At 34.7% G+C, this 24,356-nt stretch overlaps 1 protein-coding gene across 3 annotated transcripts in view; it reads right to left on the reverse strand.

Annotated features, from left to right (window-relative positions):
* AUH (AU RNA binding methylglutaconyl-CoA hydratase) overlaps nt 1-24,356 on the reverse strand; it is a 128,263-nt gene that overhangs the window by 13,145 nt on the left and 90,762 nt on the right. For 2 of the 3 annotated variants that reach the window (XM_065740673.1, XM_065740672.1), the window contains 4 exons: nt 10,431-10,618; nt 8,398-8,448; nt 6,529-6,576; nt 4,522-5,720 (listed from right to left, as the gene is read on the reverse strand). In XM_065740673.1, the coding sequence (XP_065596745.1) occupies nt 5,643-5,720; nt 6,529-6,576; nt 8,398-8,448; nt 10,431-10,618 (365 nt within the window). In that variant the 3' untranslated portion in view covers nt 4,522-5,642. Of the gene's footprint in view, nt 1-2,256; nt 2,332-4,521; nt 5,721-6,528; nt 6,577-8,397; nt 8,449-10,430; nt 10,619-24,356 lie in introns of those variants that run through there. The other variant, XR_010622459.1, reaches the window with a different exon arrangement.

Consider the following 24,356-nt stretch of genomic DNA (forward strand, 5'->3'; position numbering starts at 1 on the left):
TAGGGTTTTTTAACATGCTAGGAAGAATTGAGCCAAAGATGATATCACAAAGTCCCTTATGCTTAAATGAAAATGTTAAATCAATTAGCAATTGCTAGAATAAAAAAGAAACTATTTCATCTATGTTGCCTAAAAATAACCTCAAACTCTTCATGTCCTTTCAAAAGTGACTATATTATGCAACATGAAAACTGCAACATATCCTCACTTCTTCAATGTTATAAAAGCTTTATTAGCATGAACTTTAGAAATTATAATAAAAAAGAAGTAGTCACTAACAAGAACTCTGAAGAGTTTATGAACATATACATATATAAATATATATATATATGCAGACTATATCTTAGAGGGTTAATAAACTATTTTGAACTCAAGTATTGCAATAAGACAGCTTTGACACAGAATGTTCACACCCTCTATAATAAATTCTTTTAACATATTTCATATTTCTTCCCATGTGAATTAATGTCCTTGAAAGAATTATCTACCAGATAAAATTTTAAGATGAAATCTAAGTCTAGACCTAGTAAAGGAGGGGTGGAGACTGATCTTACAATCTACGACAGCTGTTGATTAATGAGCTGCTCATGATTGCTGTAGACCTGTCCAAACTGCGGAAGCAAATGGTTCTGTAGGGCTGGGAGGAATGCACAATCTGGCAAGCCACACCTTTGTAGAAAACTGGAAATCACTTTGACTTCTGCTACATTTTTCTAGCCTTGAACTACCAAATGTACATACGAAAACACATGGTAACGAATATACTTGCCCTAGGTACTTGACTGCTGTTTCTGCAGAAGAATTTCTGTATTACAGGACTTCTACACAGCAAGTATTGCCATTTGGAACAGTAACAGAACATGCTTTAGGGGGTTCAAGGTTTTTGCTGGTAGTGTTCCTGCACAAATAAATTACAAACTTCCTGGAATAAAATATTACTATCACGTTCTGAAAGGGCTTTATTATTCTCCTGGAAAGAATCCAGCAGAGGGCCACAAGGATGATAAAGGGTCTGAAGCACCTCCACTCTGAGGAAAGGCTGAGAGAACTGGGTCTACTCAGCCTTGAGAAAAGAAGACTCAGAGGTGATCTTATTAATATTTATAAATATCTTAAGTGTGGGAGTCAAAGAGACATGGCCAACCTCTTTTCAGTGGTCTGTGGGGACAGGACAAGGGGAAACAGCTGTGTCACTTCCAACTCCTATAATTCTGTGATTCTGTGATTACCTGACAGAACAGTTTTACTTACATGTACACATATGTACACCCATACACACATATACAAGGGCTGCTCTAAAAGGAATGTATCCTATTTTATTATGTTGGCCTACGCTGTCAGAGCCAGATGTTGGTGGTATGGCAGTACAAGATTAACTTTCCCTCCCACACTCCATTACATGTTGTTGCCATGTGACAGACAGCAGCAGAGGGGCAGTCTGACAAAATGGTGTTTGACATGGAAGTGGGTATGAAACAAAAGGGTTCTACTGAATCTTTATGTGTAGAAAAAAATGGCACTCACTGGCATTCACTGACACTACCTGAGCGTTTATGGAGACCAAATAGTGGAAGTGAGCACAGTGAGGCAGTGGGTGGCATGCTTTAGCAGTGGCAACAGAGACAATGGGTTACTTTTACTGGTGCAGATTTTTACAAGAGTAGTAGGCAGGCTCCTGTTTGTCAGTGGTGAAAATACACTGCTAATAGTGGGGACTGTGTTGAAAAAATAGCATTTTGTAGCTGAGAATTTGCTTTATCAATTACTGCTGTTGTGTTCTTTGTAGCTTTCGTGATTTCTGTGATAACAAATAGGAGGCATTACTTTTGGAGCAACCTATGTATGTGTGCAGATGACATGTCTACATAGTTGTATTATAATATGCAATGAATATATTGTATAAACACAGCACACTCAGTAGAACTAAGGAAAAACTCTACTTCAAGATTGAAAAATAAAAATTTTACCTTCACAAACCTTCAGTGGAAACATGGATATTTATAGTCAAACCTCTCAAAAATGTTTTGGGATAATTTTTAAAACTCTTCTACTTTTCAGAAATGTTTAAAGAGCAAACAAAGAAAGTCACCACCTAGCTTACTAGATATGTACCCTGCAAGGTTATCTGAGCTCCAGACTCTGAATAAAAGCAGCCCCCCCCCCCCAGAAAAAAAAAAAAAAAAAAGAAAAGAAAAGACATAAACTGAAAAAGTAGTATTTGTAATCCCTCAAAATACACAAACAGAATTTCATTACCTTTAGCTGAACACATCTCTCCTTTTGGCTTATCTGTTTGCAATTATTCTCCTTCTCTCATTTTTGGATGTCTCTCTAGAAGTGTGCAGAAAAAGAATATCTTAAAATAGCTGCACTGTCATTATCATACCATAAGTGCATTAACTATACAGCTTTCACTAGGCAATGAAGTCCCATGACTTTTCAGCATTGCCATTAAGTTTAATGTGTGTAAAATTTCATAAATGAGAGAGATGGAAGCACATCTTGTTCTATTTACACCAGAAAAAAAATGAAGTTTTTCTTTTTCTTCTGAATATTATAAATCTTGACTAATCTCAGTAGACTCCTTTTTAGGGATTTGCTTACATGGAAAAGCAATCAAAAAGAACCTAAGCTGGCAATAGATTAAGATACATCAATTACTGTTTTCATTTTGTAACTCTGAGCTGGTTCTTTCCGTGCTATGAAGTATCAGTAATACGAAACTCCTTACTTTACTTGCTATGTCTCCTGAAGACAAATTCAAGCTAGTCTCTCTTCTGTAGAAAAGACAAGTTCTTTTCTGTTGAGTTCAACAGACAGATCAATGAGCGATACAAATGTGAAACAGTTGCAAATGACACATCCTAGTGTTTACTATTTTGAATGCAGCTGGTTAAAAGCAACTGTAAAAGAACAGATATGAACCCTGAAGTAGGACTATGACTAATAGTGCACAGACTGATAGAATTTCAGCAACTTGGCACAAATGGCTCTGTAAATTCCATAGATCTGTTACACAAAACAACATTCTCCAAGTGCTCTTAAGTGCATCATTATACAATCTCAGAATAAAGGACCCTATTTCTTCATAGCAGGTGAGACACTCAAAGGCATTCAAGTGACTGAAGTCATCCACACAATTCTTAAAACTTCATTCAGAAACTTAGTAAAACTAGTGAGATGTGAGTTACTTCCACATTAATGATTTCATAGGTTAGAGGCAAAAATGAGATGTATGGGTCATACAAATTTACACAACTTCTGCAAGAATATCCGTACTGTTTGGCACTTGCACTTATACCACTGAGATGCTCAAGGTAATTGCTTTACCTGTACTACAACTTGTCAACTATGAACTCAGAATTGAAGTGCAGAGGAATTCGCAATCCACTTGAGCTGAGTAGAAGCAAGGAGAAAGAGTTGCTTACGCCTGGGGACCATGAAATAACCTTTTAGGTAACCAGAATGGGTCACTTACCATTCAGATATTGTGGAGAAGAGCTTGGCTCAATCAGGAATTGAAAGAACTTAGTCTAAGCATCTGGAGGAGTATATGCCAGATCATAACTTTCCTAAGAAAAAGTTGGGCTTTAAAAGAGCATTTCTGTTGCAAAACAACCATTCATGGAAGTAGAAGTCTAATAATGCTATTTACTATGAGCAATTAAGTCATCATAATGCTAGTTACTTAATAACAGAGACAGTAAGTGTTCTTTAACACATTCTTTGCAAAAATTCTTCTTTATAACTATTTCAATATCTCTACACAGAACCTTTAAGAACCACACTGCTGGTACTCAATTTGAATTAATATTTAAATTGCTAACTTCAAAGAAGAGACTCAAATTACCACAATCTGACAATATCTTCTCCTGAGAAACGGAATGGAGAAACCACTATGACAGCAAAATTTTTTTCTGAGATCAAAACTACTAGTTAAAGGCACAAATCTACAGTCTTACACCACAGCATTTGAAGTTAAGTTTTTTTTTTGTTTTGTTAAATACATTCATGGAAGCTATTTAATCAGTCCCTGTTAGAAAACCAGACGCATCTCAATAACCTGACAGTATATCAAAGTTATACACAAACACAAATCAGCCAGCACAGACTTAATTTTTTTTAAATCTCATTAACATAATTATTTCCTACTCAGTAAAAATGAAAATGACATGTTAGCACTTCAAAAACAGGAGAAAATGACCCTCAAGGCTTTATGTGACTATCAAAACAAGCACTGATACTTTATTTGCAAACTATCATGCACAAAATGATCGACTCAGCAAGTTCACCAGTTAATAAAGTGTGTGCTCTACCAGTTATAATCAATTTACATGTAATGATATGTCTAAATATGCATTTAAATGAGTTCTTGTCATTTCATGTTGAATAGCTGCTTTATCATCATAGATATGGACACTGACCATAGTTAATCCTGCAGAAACAGCAGGGCATGCACAAGTTTCAGAAGTCAATGGTAACTAACTACAAAGAAATTTGTTTTCTAAAAAAAAGACAGCCTTTGACTGCTAAGGCATGTTTATTTTCCAGTCAAGTCAGCAAAAATGCTTTTTAAGAGGCTATTTTCAGGTATTTGTTGTATACACCACAATCAAAACAAATACAATACAAATCACAACAGTTCTCTCACCTCATAACCTACTGGATTTCTCTTTCAAAGTATGAAAAGAACCCTGATGCTGCCACAGAACAAAGAACAGTTCATTATCATCCCTGTTGTATATAAATATACATTATTAGACCCTTCAAAAAGGACACTCTTGGTCCTTTATAGAAGAGAATTCTAGTCTCTATAGCAGCGCATTAGTCTTATCCCCAAACAAAAATATTTAATACAGTCACCACAAACTTAAAACAACAAGGGTTAGTGAAATAAGGTTCCTTAACAGCAGACAGTACTGATCAGGTGGTATTTTGGGAAAATGCAAAACAAAGCCAGTTTAAAGAACAATAGTGCATTAGTAAGGCTGGACTATAAGATATCTTCATTTAATACAATTAAATGAATATACTGTCAATGAATTCACCAAAAGGATGCCATTATGTTCTATTCTCATGGAAGTTAATTTCATTTTACCAAGAATACTGTAAGTCAGACAATTAAGCTTAACATCTAACAAACAATAATCCTTTTAATTTCCCTTCATTTTATTTATAATATACATATTCAGGTAGAATACTCAGGCATAATTTTACTGATATACAGAATCATTTTAATGCGTATTTGGTACAATTTATTATTTTTGGTGTTTGGCAGTCACTTTGATGTCGATAAAATGATAAATCGGAGTTATATTTCACATCACATTTTGTCTATATGAAGAATTTACAGAGCTTTTTTTAATTATAGAATGGCAATTTTCATATACATGGAATTTTTAAAATGCTTCATGAACCTGTGACCTTTCCAATACAAGGCCTTCAGACACTGTAATGAGCATGAGAAGATACGTGCTTCTATCCTGCTCCAGTATGAGTATGGACACACAAAAGATGTAACATTGGTATGATTTTCATTAACTTTGGTAGTTGTGATTTTCTAGGCATAGATGCAAAATGCATCTTAATGGTCCTCATATCTGTACATATACCCCATTTTATTTTAAAGGCATCAACTTCTTTTATTCTCCCTTGTAGTGAGGAGATCTTTTCTCTTTAAATGCAAGAAGACCTTCAATTCTATCCTTTGTTGGAATGGTCTGCAAAGAGCAGAATAACATTTCATTACAGATACAAAAAAAAATCAAGAAAAATATTTCTGTACAAATACCAGTTTTTCTGTGTAACTTATAGCACAACAGAAAAATGAAAACTCCAGTGTATAATAAGATGTAGGAAAGTAGCAGTCACTTCAAAGGCATACAGGAAGGCTAAGAAACAGAGTGGAAGAAGGAGTATCTTTTATCTGATTGAGAATCTCTAGGATTTGTTTCAGGGTTTTGATGTGTTGGTTTCTTTTGGTTTCTTTCTTATGTGGCTGTTTTGGTGGGTTGTGGGGGGAATGGAGGTTTGTAATATGATCACTGCATATTTTACATAAGTGTATCTCTAATGCTGATGCTTCTGTTTATTCCATCAAAAATTTGTCACAAAGTTCAAGAATATACAAACTAAGAATATGTTATTCTCATGTTTTGCTGGCAAAGATGTTCATCTTGATTTTCTGTTGGAGAGAACACATGCAGTCAAATTGCACATGCTTTGAAGTGTCCTCTACGTTATTTCATGCTAACCAAAAGAAAGCAGTGACAAACTGGAATAGATGCACAGCAATGCATAGCTGGTATGGCATGGGGCTGGCAGTGATTAATTCTCTTCAGCCAAACATTTTTGTCCTATACTTCCTTCCTTAAATTCCTCATATAAAACAAAACAAAACAAAAAAAGTACATAGAAGGAAGGCGTAAATACAGTTGCAAGATATATGCAGAAGAAAGCAAAAAGTTCTCACAACATACTCCAGCAAAGTCCCTTTTTTACACTTTTCATGTAATCATAGTTACATACCTGAGCATAGCAGGCTTCTTCAATTGCTAGGCCCGTTACTAAGTCAACCTGAGGAAAAGAATTAAATATTCTTAAAAGCATATTTTTGTACATTTCACATGCATTATTTCTTAAACAGCTAACTAAGTATATACTTTGTTACTATATGCCAAATAGTAAAACATGTCTGTGACATGTCTGTCTTCCACACTACTTAACATAGATATATCTCACTGCCAAGTGGTGACAGTGCCTTGCATTTCTGGGACAGTTCCTCTAAATGGTGATAAAAGTAGAATGTAACACACTGTCAAAACAATGTATGCTCTTCATTACAAATCATCAGGAATAAAAATCATTATAGACATGCACTTTTGTAATCATTTCAACTGCTAAAAGGGAAAAAGATTTATGGCAAGATCATTCAGAAATTGCTCTGAAACAAGTACCTTCAAAAATGTTTGAAATAAAATGATTCCACTCTAAAGTTAACATGAACTCAATTTTAAATGGATTTTAAAAAGTAAATGAAGCCAGTGACAATCCTGCACCATCACCTACTTTAATAGTATTTTTCCTTGTGGGCTGGGCTAAACAGCTGAAATGGCCATTCTGAAATGACCGAAATTACTTTCTCCACAGTACTTCCCTGCATTTCTAAAGCATCAGCTGCTGCAGAAGTTATCAGTTCTCCAAATAGCCAGGGAAAAGACTGTGGCTATGCAACGCAAGCAGATTGTCAAGGGAAGATAAGCTAAAAAGATTACCTAGGGAAGACATGAAATCTCTGTCATGTAATAGCAGTGGGAAGGAACATTTGGCTTCATCGCTTTTGATACAGTAGACTTTGTCTTGGCTCTCAAGTCTGAACTACATGACCATTCAGAGCACTTCTAAACCTACTACTGTCCCTCGTACAAACATCACTATTCTGACCTTTCAATTCACTACAGCTGGTAGCTGGACAATTTCAACTGTAGCAGTTTGAACCTTGGATATATCTGAAATAAAACCTGAATTCCACCATCACTTGTGGAAACCTAATGAACATTTTCTTTGGACAGCAGTATCTGAGTTTGGTTCTTAGGTCAGAAGTTACTGGTGGCATTATTTGCTCAACTCTATCATTTTGGCTGTTTCTGAGACTATGAAAAGAAAAATGTCCTTCAATTTGTACTCTTGGATTTAGATTTTCCATGTGATGAGATCCTTTTTTCTTTCTCACACTAAACTATAAAGTGTTCTGGTGCAGACCTTATTCATGCGCTTAACTTTAAGTATGAATGGTACTGCTGATTGCAGCAAGATAATTCACATGCCTAAAGTAAAACATGTGTCTAGATGTGTTTAGGGCAGGTATTTAAGGAACTTCAGAAATAGGTCGCTACTGTTTAAGAAAGTGTGCATTTAGAGTCCAATATGAAATAAGTCTTCACATATAATTTTAAAAGTTGCCTCTATTAAGGTAATAAAAAGAAATAACGTATTTCTTGGCCTTTATTATGTAATAAACACTAAACTGTGTGCCTTGACAGACTAGACAGAGTCTTTAGCAATTTCTTTTCTGCATATTTATTTTTTCTAACATAACTCGTTCATAATAGTCTGTGTTTACTTTCTGGAATTAATAGAGTGCATTACACCTAGGCAGATGTGGGATCATTATGCCTCATTGTGGGAATCAACATTCATTCTAGTCTCAGGAGTTAAAAATCAATAAACACAGACATAAAAGTATTACATTTAATCTTTAAAAATTGTGGCCAAATAGATTTTGAAAGGCTATAGACTGAAAAACTAAACAAACTTCTAGCAAAAAAAGCTATCATCACAGTAAACTTGTTGCCAACCCAACTTCTGATTATACTTACAGGAAATACAGGTTCTTACCTCCATTCCCTGATTGATGGCCAGCTTTGCAACTCTCATTGCTACTGGTCCCTAAAGTGAAAGACACAGATTAATTCTAATCAGATTCTAAAAGATTATTCTAAACAACCTGCATATCAGTGTTACTGTGCTGGGACATTCTATTAAAAAAGGTCAAATATCCTAAAATACATGGCTACAGCAGCTATTTTCTTCCAAACTGTTATTTTCAATATTGAGAATATATGAAAGAAGCATATTGTTTTCAGAAGAGACAACTTAGACCAATATTTTGGGCTTATGTGCTGAGCAGCCCCGTTTTGTCAAGACTGCCTGATGCCTGTGAAAACCAGGCTCAGAACAGCCACCATAAGAGAAAATCATTATAGGACTTTGACAGAACAATCTAATTATGTCCCTATTATCATACAATAGAGATGCAAGAGAAAATATGAAAACAAAATGAAATGAATGGATTTAGCTTCCAACCTAAAACATGCTACTGTGAAGCTTGCCAGATTCAGGTGATGACACTCTTCTGTGACCGAGACCAACAAGATCCAGAAGTTTGACCCTGCTCCTCCACAAGGAGTCATCTTTGGGAATCATCTACCTCTGTCCTGTCCCTATTGTTGGCATCTGCTTCTGAATATTCAGATAGAGAAACAGACTGTTTACGCAGGTTGATAATGATAGGACAAGGGGGAATGGTTTTAAACTAAGACAGGGGAGATTGAGGTTGGATGTTGGGATTAAGTTTTTCATTCGGAGGGTGGTGACGTGCTGGAACAGGTTGCCCAGGGAGGCTGTGGATGCCCCATCCCTGGAGGCATTCAAGGCAAGACTGGATGTGGCTCTGGGCAGCCTGGTCTACTGGTTGGCAATCTTGCCCATGGCAGGGGGATTGAAACTAGGTGATCTTTGAGTTCTATGATTCTATGACTGAATACTGCTTTAAAGCAGTGGCTTGCTACTGTGAGAAGAATCAAGTAGTCACTTCAGTAGTGATGTGGCACTACATCTGTCAGTGAAACATTCAAGATCCCAGAGCTCTCCATATGCTCCTAAACTGGTTTCACTGCAAAGCAGTAACAATAAATAGGCCTTCCAAAATCATATGTTAAAATAATCAGCATATTTTTCATACTTGACTTTCTATGAGGATTGAAGAAACAATCATTTTTAACTACCATATTTAATCTGTAAATTTTCTATTTTAAATTGAAAGATTTTTCTGTTGAACTTCAGACCTAATAGAGTAGTTTACTGATTTTCTTTAATACTATCTCCTATGAATTTGCTACCTTGGATGCTTCAGTAGGAATGTGAATTCATCGAGAGTTCCAAACTCACATTCCCACTGTGAAAAACAGCCTGCACTCAATGGCATAATGCAACAGGTAGCAATTGGCTAACACAAAGACCCCTGCAAAAGTCATGATTAAACTTCGTACCAAAATTTTTAAGTTCTAAAGCCCAGAAATTAAGCAAATTTCATTTTAACTCTTTTAGTAAAAGACAGAGTAAAGATTGCATGTAGAATAATTTATATAAAAGCATGATACTTCCACCAAATATACACACAAAGGTCAGAAAACAAATAGATCACTTTCCAACACTAAATGGGTTTTGCTCTAATATTGAAATTATACTTAAGGTTTTCAAAATAAAATCAACACTGAGATATACTCACTTTCATAATGATATTTCTGTGCCTCTTCTGAAGTGCTCAACAGTAATGGAGTATTGAGATAATTGCTTTATACTAAGATTATTGCACTACTGTTAATGTTTAAAACATGAAAAACAAAATATACAGTACAAACACAGACTACATTATGTTGACACAAGTACTGACAAAGTTTACTTGCTTCACTGTGAAATACTTACCAAATGACACCATTCAGTACATGAGAAAGATCATTCTTCATTGCTCTCCATATAAGTAGGATGGCTTTTTAATACATAATTTCATGACAATTTATCTGAATAAAGATGATTCTTTTCTAGTCTTAATATTTACTAACCATTAAGAACAAAATAATTTGTTATACCTGAGGTAAAAATTCTCTTGCCAGAGCTAGTGCTCTTCTGTATGCAGCATCCCCTGCTTCATTCTGTTCTACCACATGGCTGATCAATCCTATTGACTTTGCTTCCGCACCATCCACAATGCGTGCAGAGAAGATTAGCTCTTTAGCCAAAGATACTCCAATTGTACGAGGTAATCTCTGTGTTCCCCCTACAGTTCAGAAAAAAGAGAAGAACACAAGTATTAGTTTCACATTCATTTATCACAGGAACATAGATATCTTATTAATTTCAAATATTTTCATTTTTAATTCCGAAGCATTTATGGGAGCATACAGAAATTATATAATGTACAAAGACATTCACATCTGCCTTAGTAAGTTTTGAAATTTTATATAAAATGAAATAAATTGCTGTTTCTCAGAAAAGCATGTAAATAGCTGCAAAGAGCTGAAACTAACAGAATTTTCTTGATCACAGATGGGTTACCTTACCTCAAATCAACCAAATGCTGAAGGAAAACCACAAGCCAGTAAGTGACTAAAACCAAGAAGTTGGCTTATTTAAAAAATCTGCATATTCACATGATATTAATTATCACAATATGAACACATTTGAAGAACAATACTCAAGAAAAATGTATACTCCAGGAAACAGGACAAGACAGTAGTTATGCTAAAATTTGCATGTATTGAGGACAGTAAAGATTTATTACATAAACTAAAGACAAGGTCTTTAAAACAACGCATTCTCATCTTCCTTCTTCTGCAAGTGTTGAAACCTAAAGCCTTATTATAAAAAGTAGGGAAGAATAATGATGAATGCAGATCAGCAGAGAAAGACATCTAGATTTTCTTTCTATGTTAAAAACTTACTTGGCATTTTGAGGTCAATAAGCAGTAACCATGTTAACCAGATGTGTAGATTGCTTAGTTATAGTAAAAATTATCTAGAATTGACCAACAGTGATAATGTGAGTATAACCATCAGAATTGAATATGCAGACTGAAATAAGAGAAGCAGTTATTTGTACGAATTAAGAGTGAAAATGGCTATCTGGCTATCTGTATTTTGAAACCATTTGTCATGGTTTTATGATTTTTGGTATTGGTATTCAACACCATAACATCATGCAGTGCACTGATAATTAAAGAGTTAATGCTCCAGCACCATTCAAAGTACCATTTTATCATGGACCTGAAAAAAATATTCTACCTATACAGACAGTCTGTAAGTAAACATTTCTTTCCAAACAGTGCTATTTCTGCAGCAGTATGTTAATGTATTTAAAATATTAGGAATATTTACAATATATTTTCAAGGACAGCTGGTGTAACACTGGATAAATTTATGTTCAGTTAAAGTAAAGCAGAATTATTTCCCATAGATAACGGTAGACTAAGCCAGTATAGTTTCAAAACCATTCAATTCTCTTTCCTGAGACAAATACACCAAGTGGAAATAAACAGAACATTCCTGTGATTCTATGATTCAGCTTTCAATTATTATTTCTTATGAAACACAAGCTTCAGAACAACTGCATTCCTTTCCGTAAAAGCATACTTCCCTTTGAACACATTGCATCATAGAAAAATGCAGGGAGCTCCTAATATATAACAAAAATCATATATGTGTTTTCTAGGCTGAAATTGGAGCAATTAAAAAAAGGGCTACATTCATAATAACTAAAATAAAATTTGTAGAATATAAACATTAGCAAATACAAATGATGTGATATTCTGCACATCCTACCATTCTGGATGATTGTAGTAAGACCATCATCACAGTCAAAGATGACAGGGAACGGAAAGATAAACTCCTTTTGTATGTTGTTAGTTATCTAAGCGGGTAACATGCTAGTGGAAAATTTTTGCTTACAGTACCCATCATTTGAAATACAGACTTTAAAGAAAGTCACTATTTAAGAACATTTTTATGTTAAACATCCAAACAAAATCCCTTTTAAAATACCACAAACCCTAAATCCTATGATCTCCTGTTAGTCTTGCCTCACTGCCGAGATTCAAAAAATTGACTTAAACTCCAGATATAAACCTTTAAGTCCTAACTATACGCTACAAAAATACAAGCTAGGTTTTCAAGAAGTTTGCTGCTTAGGATACCAAGCTGCACCACCACTCTCACAAAGGAACATTCACTTGTTTTTTGTCTTTGTTTGTTTGTTTTTTTTTTTTAATACTGAACAAGTCTTTTCATTTCCCACTGAAAGCAGCTTTCGTATCCCAATTAGTATCTATTCTTGAACATATTTACACGTACATCAGAACACTGCAGATGTCTACTCTGACTCTGTTTAGGAATAGTTTACTCACAAGTTATTGCTTTTACCCTAGCAATAGAATCCAGATGAGCATCAGGCTTGATTTTTGATTAAAGAAAATAATCTGTCCAACTCATAAGACCTGAAGCCATAAGAATCTCCTGCTTCCATTACTTCTGTTTCTTCTTTGTTGGCTATGCCTTGTATTTTTTTTCTGCTTAACTATCTCCCCTTCCTTTAGTGTTTTATCTATACTATTACTGCTTCTACCAGGAAATGTTGAAAACAAAATTTAATTGTGCAACAATATTTCATAACTTTGACCAAGCAATGGATATGTTTAAGCATGAAACAGTGTTTATAAATGAAAAAAGAAGTACTCTTGCCAGTGTCTTACACAATAATGATTAAAGAACAATAACAAAAAAAGCAGACTCTAGTCTATGCCATTTGGCTGTCTCCACTGCAAAGCTGTTAAGCAGAGGAGCGTGCTCTTTGAATAACATTCAAAGAGTGGAAGCCAACAGTTCAGTGTATCAGTCATATCTGCTCAGTGGTAGGAATAAGATACATGCATACATAAAAGCAATAAGACAATTAATCAAATGCAAAGAACACATCACTAAAGTTACATCAATTTATGAAGAAAATACAGAGAAGACACTGAAAATAGACATCGTGTTATGTTAACTAAAACATAGTATGCTTGCCAATCACAATTAAGAGTGAAAGGAAGAAACACTCAGTCTTCAAAGATATTACTTAAGCAAAGCATTTCATCTAAACATAGAGGACAATTTGATTGACAAATAGTAGCTTCTTCTTGAAAAATTTAAGGACATCTAATTTAAAGGACCAGTGATTTAGTATTACTCAGTGTACTGACAAATGTATTTAATGTACAGTTACAATGTAAATGCATTCTTATCTGAGATAGTTTATATTCAATGTTGTAATAATTGTAAATACTAGTCTTAGAAGACAGTAGTCCGTGTGGAAAGATACAGTAAATACAAGACATTGTGTACTGGTATGAATACTGTTAAGTGGCATTTTTTCTTAGCAGTTGATTTTGTATGAGTATTTATTTACTGTCAGCAATTCATCAATTACAAAATATGTACACAACTGGTTTGGATTAAGAGAATTACGTAATAAATTCCCAAGTGAGTATCCAACAAGATGAAGCAACTAGCTTACTGGAAATAGATTCATCTTTCTGGCAGACAACATCTTCAGCCAGTAGTTTCTCATAGCTCAAGGCTCTGTCAAAACATACTGGATGAAATCTTATTTTGACCAAAAAAAAAAATCCAAACTTAAATTCAAGCAATAATAATTTTTATTAAGTAAAAATGATTCTTCTCACCACAAGCTCTGCTTGAATTTCACTGGATTAATTTAACTCACTTCCATCCAGTTTTTGTCTTTTTAAAGATTACTGTACATTTCTAATGTTTTACTGATAATAAGTGGTGAAATCGAAGTCCACCAGCCACAAACTTTTTGGTTATTCAAGTCAGCCAAATATATATTGTAGATATACTTGTGATTCTTACACAATAAACTGTGATGAGTAGGCTTTTCTTCTTTTCCACTGAAAATCAAAGAAGAATGGAATGCAAAAGCCTACTGTCATTACCATCTACGTTATTCTATAAAAGTAGATAAAATGAGTATTTTAATGTAAGATTTTTCAGTCATGAAAATACTACACCAAATTTACAGGTAACAAATGTATTACAATTCTAAAGTACCTGCAGTCCACCACTAAATTAAGCAATTTAAAAAACTACTGAACATTCTAAAAGCTGTAACAATATTTAACAATGGTTTTCTAACAGATTATTTAGCAAATCAGGTCTTGATCCTGCAAAGACGTAAGTGTTTCAGCTAACTTAAATCCAGGAATAAATTCTAATGGGATCAGACATCCCCAATCCCTTCAAAAAAAGGGAAGTACAAAGAGCCCATAACTGGCACAAACTAAGTAACTAACTATAGAAATCAGCTGAGACTGGAAAGGACATCATCAAAGAAGCAAAGGAAAAGGTGAAAGCCACATGAAGAAAAAAAGAAACAAAATGTTATCTCTGCAACAAGAAAAGAGCAACAAGTTGAGAAAGGGCAGGCATTAGGCAAGGCTTCTCTCATGTCTGGCCTTATAAGTAGTTTGGAAAACAAGCAGAGACCTCGAAGAAGTGTACTGCTGAGCGTGCCCAAGACGGTGGCTGGAGCCTGACTCAGAAGTTGCATCAAGTCTGTGATGACTGAGGACAGAAGCTGTATCCAGAAAGGATTTAGTGAGAGGCAGCCATAAGAACTAGTGGGATTTCATCTCGCCAGTCAAGCCTAAGAAATCTCAGCAGTAATCTAGGTCACAATTTCACCTAAGATTGAAAATGATGGATGTCGAGCTACATGCAGCAGCCTGGCAGCTGCAAACCACAGCTCCAAAACTTCCAACCTAACTTGCAAATCACTTATTAATTTTCACAGTCTGTTTTATTCCTCTGCATCTGTAGATTGGTTTATTTAAAAACCTACCAAAAAATGTCTAGAGTATGTCAAAACTTCATGTGTGGGTGGTTTTAAAGTGGCAGCTTGAGTTAGGAGAATGTAGTACTTGGCTAAAAGATATAAGAAGATTCAGGATTTGTAAGAGAAAGTATAAATATATTCTCAGAATTCACTAGCAGTTAAATAATCACAGCTTTTGAACAGAAAGATGAAACTATTAGATAATTTAGAAAATATGATGTATTTTCAAAGAAAGTAATCCTTTTGCTGATTAAGAGAGATTTAAAAAATGGTTTCCCAGCAGATAGTTGAATAAATGAAATTAATCTGGAACCATAACTTTTAAAGGAAAAGATGCCAGAGCAAATTCTGGATCTAGTGTGAAGCACTTACTACACATTTCCATCACAACTGTCATACATTCTGCTTCACCTCCAGACCTTTTGCACTGCACAGACTCTACTGTCAGACCAAACACCTCTTGGAAAGCACAGATTTGTATCACTTCACATGGATTCCCAGGACTCATGGCTTTAGCATACACTGACAATCAGCATTATCATTTTTTCCTTAAATTATTTAAGAAAAGAAAAAGAGAAATGCATAAGAATATTAGTCAGTTTATTAAATTTTATTTAGATATAAGCAGAAGCAACAAAAATGAGCACACATTGATACTTAGTAAGGCCAAATCCTTTTCTGTTACTCCAGATTTGAACTTGCTCTTACTGTCCTTTAGGACACAGTAACAGAAAATGAACTTAAATAAAATTAAAAAGTACATATACATTACAACATAACTAATCTTGCTGTAGATAGAAATTAATGACACAGGAGAAGGCAGTTTCAAAATTACACCCACACATTTATGAAGTCATTACTGAGCTGTAACAACAGGTAGGAGGTTTAGAGAAACGCTGTTCTGTACGATCATACTTAACAAATCATGTGGACTTCATGAGTAATACTATGCAAAAACTTTTTAAAACTTGCATTTGAAATAAATGATTCTATAGTTCATGTTCTTAAGGTTTTTAATTGATTACAGCAGCTAACATTTCATTAAGGAAAAACAAAAAAAAACCAACAACCAAACAACCAGACATGGGAAAATACATTTCGTTTACTAGACTTGGGCAAGTAAGAAATACTGAAAAGTGGATGACCACAGTCATATCCTATCTTCATTTACACTCAGAATGAGGTCACAGTCCCAAATTGAGATACTTACTTTAGCTGTTACTAGTCAACAAAAAGCAAAGCAAAACCAGATTACTAAATCTAAAGATTTTCTTGTTTATGAGCAAGTAACATTCATGTTTTCTTTACTTCAATGCTCTCTACACAGAAATCTACCATTTTGTCTTTCCAAGTAGCACTGCTACACTGCTAAACTGCTAACCTTAATTCTATTCCTAATTCTAATCCTTTCTCCCATCCTGACTACAATTAAATCTACTTATAATTCCAAAGTAATGTCTTTTGTTTATGAGCTTTATGAAAGAATTTACCTTTGAAATTATTACTCTTTGAAAATCTCTGCATTCAGCAGCCATATGGAAAAAATAATCAGTCAATTTTGAATGGGAGTCCAGGGACAGCAGAAAGCTCATGAAATTTAGGACACAGAGTGACAAGGAAGAAGCATCAAATGTTATCTATCTGGACTGCAAAGTACTTGATACAGACCTGCACAACATCCTTGCCTCTAAATAGGAGAGATGTGGATTTGGTAGATGGACTACTCCATTGATATTGTATTGGCCAAAGAGTTGCAGCCAATTGCAGCCAATTCATAAAAAAAAAATCCACTTACATTTGAGAACAAGGTATACCACAACTTTAACTGTACATAGAATAGGTTTCCTACTAGGATAATTTGCATGCAATAGTGGATCTACCTAGTAAGAGCAAACAGAACATCGTGTATTTTAACATTTTAAAGTTTGGGATTACTCAGATGTTTTTGGTATAGAAAACTCTAACTCTTCCATTAAGTTCTAATCAAGCTATAATTACTGGAAAATAAATGAATAAAAAATAAAATAAAATAAAATAAAATAAAATAAAATAAAATAAAATAAAATAAAATAAAATAAAATAAAATAAAATAAAATAAAATAAAATAAAATAAAATAAAATCTAGTAACTGACAGGGAATTAACAAAGACTGAGCTCAAATCAGCAATTATTCTTAAACTATAGACATCAGACTGTTACAATACCAATGAAAGAGACTACATTAAGAAAAGTCCTTTTATATTCTTCTCACCTGCTGCTGTGATGCATCAATGCAGAAAAGAAGTCACTGCTCATAACATGCAATACAAGAGGGCTGCATGCAACCATCATTCTTCCCCAATACATGGAGAAAATAGCGGTAATTAGATTCTTCTGCCACCTAATCACAGACAGATGAGACAGAGCTCATGGACCTTTACAGTTTTCAGGATCAAAGTAATAAGACATTAATTAATTTTATTTTCCTTAGATCCTATTTGCAGATTACAGGATGGGAGACGTTTAGGGCTATATATGCTACAGATAATGAATAAATGAATTTATATTGGTACAATGACCTAGGATAGCAGCTGGGAACACAGCACTTGTTAAAAAAAATGTGCTTTTAATAGGTTTACATTTACATTAATATAGTATACCTCAAAGTCTAAGGAAAAACAAGATAAGTAACATCACTTGCTTCTCACTAACTAGTCTCATCAGGGAGGACCTCTTGGTGCTGAATCCTTTCTGCTTTTAGATGCAGCTACAGCCTGGTTGCTGCTTCAAGTTTGGCATCTTTTAAGGCACTTTTGCATGGAGATCCTTTGACCCAGACTGGGAAACAATCCACCTGCTCAATGGTAGAGCTCTCCTAAATCTGTAGCAATTTAATAACGTTTTACTTGAGCCTGGACACTTCAAAAAAGACTTCAAAAGCTCTTTGGAATGACCTTCAAAGAACATATGGTATATGGGGAAAGAACTTAAAAATGAAATTTCTTCAATAAAGGACACTTTACCCTTGAAATCCATAGAGAATCACAGAACCTTTAGAAAAAGAAAAGACTGCTAAATAGAAAAAAAAATTCTCTTGTACATTCAATTTGCCTGCAAGGCTTGGAATTTCATGAACAGGCATAAAACTGTATCACCTTCTTTGCCTTGGTCTCCTTTTGCTCTCAGAAAAAGCAGTATTTTTAAAAACGATCCCCAATTCCCCTTTCTTTTCAAGCCTGTCACATGTTTCACCCTGAGAACTAGCAGCTTCCTTTCTAAGCTGCCCTCCAAGCAGACCACTGAAACAGAGCTCAGAAACTGAAAGCCTTTATCATATCTTCATTATGGCTAACTTGGTTAACTCTAATCAAGCTGGGCTGCATCTTCCCATGCATGTATAATTTAAGGTCAAACAGAAAAGTAGGTGTTCTGTGTAGACATATGTTTTATATTTTTGGTTGGACTAGATGATCTTGTAGGTCCTTTCCAACCTTATGAACCTATGACATTAAATGGAATACCATACCCCTTATACTTTAAAACTAAATATGATTTGAGACAAGTCATACAGCAATGTTACTTTCTCAGTCCCTCTTGCCTGGTTGCTTGTCCATATACCTCTTTTTCCTTGATTGCCTTGTTTGTTTCTTTAAAAGTCTAAAACATCATTTCCAGTTAAAGAAAATACTACATTTAATCTGAAACAAAACATTTTGGTTATATCACTTGACTTTGATTGATAATTTAGTACAGCTACTGAACTGAAACTCCAGTTATACTAATAGCCCTTCCTACACTCAAAAATGTCTTACTAAAAAAAATTCTTCTCCAGTCTGCTGCTCATACTCAAGCTACATACTACTTTATAATCATGAGACTTCATGGAAAACAAATCTCACTGTTATTATTACTGACAAAAATAATTCAATAACTTTGATGGTTATCTTATATGTTTCTTGCACTGTACATATGGAGTTTCCTTAAGCAGCAATATTTTTAATTAATCTGGAGCAATAATTTATAGCCCTACTAATATGCAGATCCTCTCCTCAATGGTTCATATCAAACAAAAAGGCCTAGGTGCACACGTCTGACTTCAAGCTGGTAGCTTCAGATCTCACAGACAATCTCCCTCTGTTTATTATTATTATTGAAAGCTGCCGTGATTCATTACAATCTTGTTTTAGATCATTTTCTTCCCCCTAAATAAGAGGGCAATGGCAACCTCATGAATGCATGCCAAGTGGGAAAAGACAACTATTTTCTGCTCAAAGAAGGAAGAAACACCTTGCTGGAGAAAGAACTCTTTTATGCTAAAAATCCTAAGAAACAGAGTATATGGAATAAGCTTAAATGGCAGGGAGCTACAACAGATGACTGCAATTGGAAGCAGAGTTTCCAATGAGCCTCTGAAAAGGTCCAGGGTTTCCTTTTTGAGGTAAGATCATCACTTTTCCAAGACAGAAAGTAAATGAGGGCTTCCTGTACCCTTCCTCTTTTCCAAAAACACCTGGAAAAAATTATTGGGATTATCCAGATTCTGGGAGGCCAATAAATATGATTCTGTATTCTTATCATAATCAAGAAAGCCAAGCTCAAGAGTCTTATAACAAGGATTATAAAGTTAAAAGGAGAATTCTGCTCCATAACAAACTAAAAAATTGCTATCCTTTCTGGCAGGTATTAACTGCATTAGTATATTGAACTAAAATTCAATGCTAAACTACCTTCCTTGATCCACTTTTAGAATGGATTATTTAAATCTCAGTGTAGTCATTCATAGTCCTTGACACCCAGATGCAAAATGTCAAAAATGCCAACAGACTAAGCCTCTGAAACAGTGAATTATATGGTTGGGTTTTTTTTTTCTTTCTGAAAACATTAATATCAACGCCAAATACATTGCATTCTGTTTTCCTGTTTTCTTTACCATTCCACAAAACATTCACAGTGTTGTCATTCACCATTAGTTGTCATGAGAAAACTTAGATTAACTCAGCCACCTGTTAATATTTGCCTTTTCAGATCACAATAAAACACAAAAATAAATAAATAACTAAAAACTTATATGAGGCTAAAATTGCCTTTTGAGGGAATTTTTCCTATAAGCTTTTAATACTACTGCATATGAGACCAAGACACTCTTGGTCATAAACTGAACATAAATTATAAAAAGTGGAGGTAGGGAAGAAAGGAGAGGAATCTATTATTTCTGAACTACACAAATCTGTTAACAGTTGGCTCAGAAAAGTCTCTAGAGCCAAAGAGGCTCTATGAAGTAGTAAGGGCAACAGTATTTCAGATATCATTTTGGCCAACTTGTTTTGTTGTGAGCCCACTTGTGAGGTTGTTCTTTTAAGGCAGATGCACAGTCACTATTTTATTCCTTGAATTTTCTGGAAATAGATGAAAATATCAGACACTGTAAATTAGTTACTAATTGGAGAACTATTTTGTCTTTTAACATACTACAGTCATAAATGAAAACAAAATGGAAATAATTGAGCTACCTATCATTCTATGATGATGGATCTCAAAGTAAACTATCCAATTAAAAACTAAGTTACACTATTAATATCTATATGAATGATACGTTTTTCATCTGCTTTAATTTAATGTTGACCATTTAGAATTTTTTCTATTGCCTTGCCTTAATAAACAGATCCTACTTACTTCAATGCCTACAACTGTGTGTCAGTTGAAAAAGGAACCACAGTAAATTAGCAAAATGTGCTTCAGTTTCAGAGAACTGTCAATATTTAATTCATCCTTTACTACCCTTCTTGAGAGTTCAACAGTTAGATTAGCAGTGTTGACTGAGAAAATCATTAGTGTTCTAAGTGCTATGACAACAATCATACAATATGCTTAAAATAAGAAAGATTGTCCTTTTTCTTCTACAGTGTAAACAATCCATGGCTAGATCTTACATGAATATTCTAAATTCAATTACTGAATCTCTGGAAGAAATTGCCTGGATTATCATTACAGCAGTATCATTTATTTTATTCATTCTTTTTTGGTTGTCTGTCTGTTAATCTACTCATAGAATCACAGAATCATAGAATGGCTTGGGTTGAAACGATACTCAAAGATCATCTTGTTTCAACCCCACTGCTGTGGGCAGGGTTGCCAACCACCAGATCAGATTGCCCAGAGCCACATCCAGCCTTTCTTTGAGTGCCCCCAGGAATGGGGCATCCATAGCCTCTCTGGGCAACCTGTTCCAGTGCATCACCACCCTCTGAGTGAAGAACTCCTAACATCTAACCTAAATCTCCCCTGTCTTACTTTAAAACCATTCTCCCTTGTCCTGTCATTATCAACCCATGCAAACAATAATTCCCCCTCCAGTTTATACACTCTATTCAAGTATTGGAATGCCACAAAGAGATCTCCCTGGAGCCTTCTCTTCTCCAAGCTAAACAAGCCCAGTTCCCTCAACCTTTCCTCACAAGAGAGACGCTCCAGCACTCTGATCATCTCAGCAGACCTCCTCTGGACCCGTTGCAAGTGCTCAGCATCGTTCTTGTGCTGGGGGCCCCAGAATCTACTATTTTGTTCATGCATAAGACTGGTCTCACTCCTCCCTTCACTGTGGCACTCATAGGTGGCAGCATAAACTTCCATTCAAAAAAATATCTTGAATACATTTAACTTAAATAATGATACAGAAGAGAGATTAATATTGAGAAAAAGATAATGAATTATTTAGTAGAAACAAAACATAAATCTAATATTTTTATCTTCTGTGCTTCATAACTATTGAGTAGTAGTACTGCTAAACACAGAAAGTGTCCACTTGTGATATTCTAAACATAATGCTTTTGCTGTATTCATTGACACACACACATAAAAACCAAACAAAACAACAACAACAACGACAAAACTTGAATATGCGAATAAGAGCATTCCTTCTACTTGTTTCCTCCTTAGGAACAGCTAATCGTTTTAGTTAGAACTTCCCACATAAAAAGACAAGGTTTCTTCTGAACGAACACAAACATTTTTAAATTCAAATCAACTGTTCTAGCACTAAGAAACAGATTTAAATTTTTAATTTATATTTAACATAGTACATGAAAATTTGGAAACAAAGGAAGTCAGATATACCAGAAGCTGTTTTGTAACTTCTGTGGTCACCACTAGTTTGTGGCTGACAACCACTATGTAACTGGTTCAACTGGTCTTTCTAACAACAGAAAGTTCTAACAAAAGAACTTAACCTGCTGCATCAACATTCCTAAAATTCACATACTCAATTACAAGTATCACAGTTTACAAATGACACAGGAAAAGAATGTTGGTGTATGTTTCATCCAACAATAAAACTTAGTTTATAAACTTAGAAAATATGTTTTTCATTATAGAAAGATAGTGATTACTTTTTTGTTAACCAAAATGTTAGATGAACTACAATAAGGAGGTGAAGGGAGCTGTTGTTAATGGTATTTTTTATGTTCTGGACAGAAGAAAACTATCTTGCTTCAAGAAAGTTTAGGATAAATAAACATCACCACAGTGTAAATGTCTATCCATAGATACAACATTTTTTCAATAACATTCTTGCAAGATTAAATATTATCATCTTCATGAACCTGCATTAAACTCAAGGAAAAAATGAATAATCATGTTCTGTGAACAAAGGGAGAGAATGCACAGGCAGAGGGCATTATATTCATTTCATACAACTGGAAACAAAATACACAAGATACTAAACAGCAGAGTGTTTACAAGAACACATGGGGGAGGGTATCCATGAAAAAATGTGATGATGTAATTCCTGGTGTTTCATAATGCTTATGAATAGAGCAGACAAATTCAGTCATGGGACATTATAGTGACAGTCAAACTAATTAAGAGTTTTTCTGCTAATCATTAAAAAGTCTGAATTCATTAGCAAGTGAAGTATTCAGTGTAAGCACACTTGCTTTCACTGACTGGAAAGCAGGTGCATTTCCTCTGAAAGCAGTCCTGTTTCCTATTGGTACATATCTCATTTAAGTTCACTAGACTTTTCAGTTTCAGAAGCTTAGCCATGAGAAGTGCCCAGTTCCATATACTGCAGGACTTGCAAGCTTATAGTTGTGTGGTAGTCTCAGCAAGTAAAACATGTTGAGAAGTGCTAGGATGCCTGGCTAGCTGGCTAAAGTAAGCAAGGCTGTGGCCAAAGTAGATGTCCAAGACCAGTAGCCCAAAAGGTAAGCTGGAAAAGGAGTCTGGCGGTTCTTCAGGTTCCCTTAATAGAGGCCATTAGGTTAGAAGTCCCAAGGTTGCATTTAAGATTATTCTCATGTTTTTTAAGATGAGTGGGAAATCCATGCAAAAGGCAGACAGGTCAAGGAATCAGCTGGCCAAGCACCTAGAAACCCTCAGACTTGATACAATTCATTTATTTAATTTTTCTTAACTTGTTTCTTACTACTTCCACTCTCATTTTCATTAGTCAAATACAATCCTATTCCTTTTAGACATAATAGCTACCATTAAGGTAATAGGCTTCTAATTTGCCTTGTTATTATTATCTTTCACCAGAAAACAAAATGGGCTCAGTGTATTATATATAACTTTATTTCCATCCTGCAATTATTGTCCACTTTGTCTCCTCCAATCTGATATCATAACAAGATTAAGCTCCCCTTGTAAGATCATTAGCTTAAGTTGAAGGCTAATAATTTTCCTGAATTCTGACAATTTATAAGAAATGGGCTGAGACAGCAATTTCACACTATACCACTCAAATTCTAGAAGCCAATATGAAATCTCTATTTGGGGATCAGGTAACACTACGAGAGTTTGCAAAATAGTAGATGTTAATTATCCCATCTCAGGAGGAGAAACAGCTAAATGCTACTTGGTTCAACTTGCTAGTACCCCCTACAAAGGAGTAATGTTTGGCTTCAAAGTGAATGGCATATGCATCCTGGCTAATAAAAATGAAAATAAGATCAAAGTTCTTTTATGTTGTTATTAATATTTAATAAAATATTTCTAAGCTTCTTTGTGAAGAGAATACCAAAGGGAGTATTTCACCCATCTCATAAATTTCACATTATCTTATTCACATTACCATGGTACCTACTGTTATTGTTGGGACTAGGTTAACAGTCTTCCTTGTTTTTATGCTTTCTCATATCAAGATTAGGTT

The sequence above is a fragment of the Cyrtonyx montezumae genome, unplaced genomic scaffold (assembly GCF_038088225.1).
Source record: "Cyrtonyx montezumae isolate F1298 unplaced genomic scaffold, pur_monq_1.0 scaffold_29, whole genome shotgun sequence".
NCBI classification, from domain to species: domain Eukaryota; kingdom Metazoa; phylum Chordata; class Aves; order Galliformes; family Odontophoridae; genus Cyrtonyx; species Cyrtonyx montezumae.